This window comes from Cupressus sempervirens, chromosome 4 (genome assembly GCF_028749045.1).
Source record: "Cupressus sempervirens isolate cs-2001-9-10 chromosome 4, ASM2874904v1, whole genome shotgun sequence".
NCBI lineage: Eukaryota > Viridiplantae > Streptophyta > Pinopsida > Cupressales > Cupressaceae > Cupressus > Cupressus sempervirens.
Window position 1 is genome coordinate 356,402,207 of NC_143121.1, and position 7,309 is coordinate 356,409,515.

The 7,309-nt window shown below is 32.0% G+C and overlaps 1 protein-coding gene across 1 annotated transcript; it reads left to right on the forward strand.

The window, feature by feature from the left end:
* Window positions 1–1,556: 1,556 nt before the first annotated feature.
* LOC149561533 (uncharacterized) lies at window positions 1,557–2,825 on the forward strand. The gene is made up of 3 exons (XM_089823799.1): window positions 1,557–1,917; window positions 2,143–2,302; window positions 2,545–2,825. The coding sequence occupies exons 1-3, from the start codon at window positions 1,866–1,868 to the stop codon at window positions 2,591–2,593; spliced, it is 261 nt and encodes an 86-aa protein (XP_089679925.1). The 5' UTR covers window positions 1,557–1,865; the 3' UTR covers window positions 2,594–2,825.
* Window positions 2,826–7,309: the final 4,484 nt, after the last annotated feature.

Sequence of the window (7,309 nt, forward strand, 5' to 3'; positions counted from 1 at the left end):
TTTAAGCTTAAATTATAGTTTGGTCAACTAGCTTTTATATAGAAATGCAATGCTTCTAAATAGTTTTTTGAAATATATGATTATAAAATATAGTAATTTTAGAGTTAATTTTTATTAAAATTTAATGTAGTAATTATATCTTGTGATACTAACAAATAAATATAATCTTAATTATTGTTTATGATAAATAATAAACAAACTATAATCACCAAAATTTCTTCCTCTTTCCTTCCCCTTCCAACATAGCATGTTCAGAGTGTTCGTTGATCTTTCAGATTAAAGAAAGGATATTGAAAACTTGACACAAATGAAAGTTGCATGTCATCACAAAAAAATTGATGCTTGTGGAACATAACAATAGCCACGTGGCTTCTTCATTGAGTTACTGGAATGACTAGAATAGTAACACAATTCCTTCCTAATATTATAATACCAATGTCAACATGTCATATACTACTTCTCATCTAGACATAAGTGATATTCTCGTTTAAGGAGTGCTAGTATTAAATTATGAAAATATTGTTTTCAAAATCACTTGCCTATATTTTCTTGCTATTATGACTTTAGACAAGATCGTGTTCACATTTTTAACACATCAAGAGTGTCTATATTTTGTTATGGACGTTTCAAACTGCATGCAACCATCCAATATAAGAAAGAGGATTATGATTTGAAATATTCAAACAAAAAGAATACACAATTGATTATAGAAATAACTAATCTAACAACACTGAAGGCCTTTTTTAGGAGATGCAACTTTTTAACACACAAGTATGTGTATACTTTGAGCTGTGATTATTACATTTAATGAAAATTTAAGAAAACAATCTTACATGATCTACATTTCTTGTCTTGTCTTATAACTTTAACTTAATTATATTAATATAATTATGTTTCAAATTTTTAAAATGCTCAATAGTCACAGATATAAACATTATATGCAAATACAAATTAATTTCATCGCTTAGGACATAAATAAATTGTCTTTTCAAATAGTCCTTTATGATGAATTACATTACATAAACAAATTGTCGTTTCAAGTAGCCTTCTATATTATTTTTAAAAGTGATCTAGAAACACAATTGATTGATATTAATATTATTTTCAAATTTATTTTAAATCTTAAATTATCTAATAAATTAATGTATGTATTTATAGATGATTTTTTTTAAATTTTTAACAAATTTTAATTTTGATTTGATTAAAAAATATAAAGATTTTATTTACCTTTCATTCTTATCTATTTATTTGCAAATCTCCATCATAAAATCAAATCAAATTTACCAAATCAAAATTTCATTAAAAAACTATTATTTTTACACATTTCAAGTGGCAGGGACTTACGCTCAAACAGAGCTCTTGTTATAATAAAAACTCCGGGTAAACATTAAAAGCGATGGATTGTAGGATTTGACCACTTTGTCGCGTGAGATACACGTAACTTACCAAATTATCATGAAACGCCCGTGTGCGATGCCTTCACAGACGAGATAGACGCGACATCGCAAATGTTTAAAAAAAGCAAAAGAACAGAGGAACTTTGGGAATGAGATACCTATGATGAAAGCAACGTGAAAAACGCGGAAAAGTAGTTTCATAATTCTAGATTTATCCGTCACTCCCTGGCCGACCTGTAACAACACATGAATCACAATTTCACATAAATCCAAACTCAAAACGGCCACGAGAGCATTTAATTAATTAAGCAATTAAGCTGTCTTTTACTTGGAAACTTCCCCTGCTCCTCCAAAAACATCGTTATAAGGGCAACATTTCCATAGCATTCATTCATATCATTTCATCAGAGAAGACTCTTATTATTATTACTTGCAGGCCCTGTTTCTTGTTTGTTCAGTTTAGAGAGAATGAGTCATTACAATCAGCAACAGGCTCCCGTTGGAGCTCCTCCTGCACAAGGTATTCCTTACTTCCAGGGATTGTTTGTTTATTATATCGTATCTTTTCGATTGTCATTTGGGTTTTCTGAAAAATTCGATTTTTTAGATAAGATTGTTTTGGTTCATTGATTGAAAAACCAATCTTATCTAAACCAATATGGATTGTGAATTTTTCATCCATAAATTTGTCTCAATCTTAATATTTGTAAATGCTTTTTTTCTTACAAATTGATAATGTAAACAGGGTATCCACAGGCTTATCCTCCACCACCACAGGATTATCCTCCGGCTGGGTACCCACAGCAGGGTTACCCTCCACCTGGGTATCCTCAACAGGCCTACCCTCCACAGGGAGGACCTCCACCTGAGACACAATCCAGAGGAGATGGCTTCTGGAAGGGATGGTGAGTATTCTGATTTCTTTTTTGTTATGCTCAATGGGTTTTTCTCTAAAAGTAATTTCAAATCTATATAGGGCTGGATCGAATCTCATTCTAAATCGAGTAGTTTTAATCGATCTATCATCTCAACACCCGCTGCTTGTGAGAAATGGATGATTGAAGGAATGATTGGATTAGAAAATGTCTTATTTGTTCCATATTTCATGTAGATCTGACAAATTATTTTCTCTGTTGTTTTAATGCAGTTGTGCTGCCCTCTGCTGCTGTTGTGTCTTGGAAGAATGCTGCTTTTGAGTTGGGAACAGAAAATTGCAAAAAGCTTTAGTGGGTCTGCTAAGAGGGGATGATTGGATCAGGATTATCATTCTTTCTGTGTACAACATTCCTCGTGGCTCATCTGTACAGCCATGTTCATTTTATTGTATTGAATTGCTTCATTTGGCCATTGACTAGGTATCTAGTGAGTATGATTGTAATATATATTTTGATAAATAAAAATTAAATTGGAGACGTTGCCTCTTATAAATTTTGAGATAGTTGCAAGGTATCTTAACTTTGCATATTTCTAAAGTTTAACTTATATAGGTTAGATTTGGACATTTTTATGGTTGTCTTTATATGAGAGTTGTCTGTACCAATTTTTTAAAAGCTTTAAAATAAAAATGACTATTTCAAAGTTTTATTCAAAATATGAACAATTTACGTATCAAATGTATAAATCTTTTAATTATTCATTAAATGTAATGGGTAAGCAATGTTATTCAACATTTCACAGTTTTTTATTCATGAATATAATTGGTATGATAAAATTATTTGGTATACAATAATGTGCCAATTTTGTGATTGGTTTTAGAATTAACTATCGTACATGCACATCAACAAACCTCAAACATGCACACCCTTTCCCACTTGCAATTTAATGTTCATTTTTTCATCATTTCTCTATATGTCTGAGTTTGGGACAATCAATTTATTTCTCTTTATAATATGTAATTCCATGGAATGCCAAATAGAATATCTAGTTTTCTATTCACGAAATGTATTTTGTGTAAAATTATGTGCCCAACTCTTTGATTGGTTTTAGTATTAGCTACCATACATGATGGTTGTCTATGCATAAGGAAACCTCTACATCCCATAATTCCTCATTGCTCTTTGCAACTAACTCTACGGGTATATCTTTTACTATCCACTTAAAGAAAGACCTTAAAATATTGGGACGGGTCCCTATAAACTCACAAGCCCTAAAATGTTTGGATTTGATTGTTTTGTGAAACATTTTCCCCATGATGTCCTCTTTTGTTTCTTTTGAAAGCTTCCACTACTCATGATTTCTCCGTATGTGAATCAAGGTCTGATTGAATCAACTTCATTTTCTTCATACTACGAAATCATTGCATGGAATGTGAAATAAAGATAAAATTAGCGACCTTAGTCTTTTTTTTGGTGTAAATAAGTATTTACTATTTACATTTACTTTTGTCTATTTTGGTTAATGCATTTTCATATTAGTTGTCATATAGACACCTAGGAGTTCACATATTCATATGACTTGTCATGTACACAACAATAGTTTGCATTTTATTTGAGCACAAATTGTCTTCTGCATTTCTTTATGAGATACACTTTTGTATTCTTATCCTCTCATTGTTGCATGTACATTCATGCACAATGGAGGATAATCCACTTTTGGTGGACATGTGCATAGTTGTTATGCTTATCTCTTTGCATGACTCCTAGTCATCTGGATTGCCTTTATATGCAGGAACTTCTATGATGTATTCATCCACTATCATTTGATCACTATTGAGACTCTCATTTGATCATTTCTTGTCTCTCTTCTACTATCTCTTGTGCTTCTAGATCTTGGTGTTGCATTCATTTCCTTAGCTAGGAAAATTCTTAAATAATATTAGAGCTTTATTGTCTCAAACCTTGAAGGACCATAATTCAGATATGGGATCAACATTCTTGTGGGAGTGTCTTGAGCAAAAATGAACCTTGCTATTGCGTCTGTGTGTTCGTTTCGACAAATTTTTAGTATAAATTTTTCTACCTTGGACAAAAGTCAAACACGAGGCAACATTTATTTTCAAATTAGAACCCTAAGGTTTGATTTATAATTTGGTAATGGTTTTTGGATTTATCTATAGAAGTAATTTCAAATGTATATAGGATTGAATTGAATCTCATTCTTAATTGAGCAGTTTTCATCGATCCCTCATCTGAACATCCGCTGCTTGTGAGAAATAGACCATCGAAGGAATGATTGGATTAGGGATTTTCTTTTTGTTTTATATTTCATGTAGATGTGACAAATTTTTTTCTCTGTCATTTTAATTGCACAATTGTGCCACCTTCTACTATTGTTGTGTGTTGCAAAAATGTTTCTTTTGACTTGGAATATAAATTTGCAAAAGGTTTAGTGAACATGCTAAGATGGGATGATTGGATTAGGATTGCATTACTCAAATTCATTATTATGTGTACAATTTTCCTTGTGGCTCATTTGTACAACCATGTTCATTTTATTGTATTAAATTTGCTTCGTTTGGCTTTTGACTAGGTATCTAGTGTACTATGATTGTAATATATATTTTGATAATAAAAAATTAAATTGCAGACATTGCCTCTTATAAACTTGAGAGAGTTGCATGATATCTTAACTTTGCAAAGTGTAAATTATAGGCTAGATTTATATAGTTTTATGGTTGTCTTGTATGAGAGTTGAGAAAAAGAATGACCATTTCAAAGTGCCATTCAAAATATGAACAATTTATGTATCAAATGTATAAATCTTCCTATTATTCATTAATGTAATGAGTAAACACTATTATTTAATATTTCTATTTTTTTAATCATGAAATATAACTGACCTATCATGAAATTAATTGGTATACAATAATGTGCTAATTTTGGGATTTTTTTTTAGGATTAACTATCAGACATGCTCTCCACACATCAGCAAATTTTAAACATGTTAGAGTTTGGGTCAATCGATTCTTTCTCTTTACAATATGAACTTACGTGGAATGAATATCTAGTTTTTTATTCATGAAATGTATTTTGTATAAAATTATATGCCCAATTCTTTAATTGATTTTAGTATTAGTCACCATACATGTTGTTTATGCATTAGGAAACCTCTACATCCCATAATTTCTCATTACTCTTTGCAGTCAATTATATGGGTATATCTTTTACTATCCACTTATACTGAGACCTTAAAATATTGGGTTAGGTCCTTACAAACTCACAAGCCCTAAAATATTTGGATTTAATTGTTTTGTGAAACATTTTCTCCATGATGTCCTCTTTTGTTTCTTATGAAAGCTTCCAATACTCATCATTTCACTGCATGAAATGTGAAATAAAGATAATATTAGTGACCCTAGTCTTTTAATTATGAAATGCAATGGGTATATGATTATGCCTATTATTTTGCTATTTTAGCTAGGTTTATCTAGAGAATGTATACACATTATGAGCTTAATAATTGATATGGGTAAGCTCCCTTTATATTGATATCAAAATAAGCCATTTACATCTCTTCTACATAATTATATGCATTTCACTTTTTCCTTCCTTGGCTCCATGACAAAATGAAGTGCAACTGAACTACTTGCATAAGCCACCCAAAACCTACTATGCTCTGAATATATTTTGGAGCATACAACTCTATCTATTTACAATAAAAACTTCCACCCTTAAATTAAAATGTGAAAGAAACAATAGATTAACTAGCATAAGAGACTAAACCAACACAAATAGATACCGTAACAATTCATGGAGGGAATATTTTCATTAAGTTATAAATAATTTTAGATATAAATAAAATATGTTCAATGATTTAATGCAATGCTCAATTACACATATGTTTATGTAAGCAATAAACATACATGTTTTGCAAGATTAATCATCATAACACAAAACTATGAAATGAAAGGTTATTTTTGTCAAAAAACTAGTAACTTTTTTGTATGGATAGTCAACAACTTGTGAAATATGACCTTTTGAGCCATAGTTACCTCTTACTTCCAACAACAAATTAAAGACTAACTAGAAAATCTTGTTAGATATGTTTTAAAGGATTACTCATTGTAGCATGGAACTTTGACATGAAAGGTTGCCCTCATCAAGCATTTGGTGAATTTATGAAAAATAATTAATGATTTGTCAAATATAATCGTTTGTACTGTACTCTCATTGATCTACATTCTCAATCATTACATTCAATATTTTATTTCCTTAATGTCGACCATGTCACATCTTTAATCTTTTAACATTTTTTTTGATGAATAGTCCTTTTCTATTAATAAAAATATACTGAGAATACAATTTGCAAAAAAGGGGCCAAGGGATATAAGATCACCCCTCGAAAGAGTTCACACGGTCAAAGCCAGACTTAAAAATACGGCCTCAGCCAGAAACAACAACTATTCATAAAAAAAAATAAAAAAATAAAAAGCATCCTCAAGCTGCCAAAGCAGTGCCAACTAAGGGAGGAGGATCATCTTTGTCAAGAAAACTCCATGCATCAGTGAGATTGTGGGGTGGGTTGGGAACATACCAGCCGTCATCAGCAGCAGCAAGATCAGTGATAGTCTCTGCATCTTTAACCTTAGGCCATAGAGGAGATATCGCCAAGGCCAGACGAGGATACTTTCTAGAATGTGCCCACCAAGGACTAGGAGGAGGAGCCGAGGACCAACCAAAACCCCATGGGGTGGGGAAGCAGAGTGGCACCTTCAGCCACCATCACCACCATTGGGAGAGTAGTGGCAATAAGCCTGGGAGCGCAGCGTGTGTGAGTGGTGGCCTAAGGATTGGCGCCAAGAATAGTGGCCATGAGGCATCGAGACATTAGCCGAAGCAGTAGGAGACACTCTGACAATAGTGTAGGGAGCATTGCCCCAGTCATTTAAAAGATCTTGCAAGTGAGCAACTTCTAGGGCAACCTTGTTAGCTTGCACCTGGATCTGCATAATAACACTGTTACAAATGCATGCC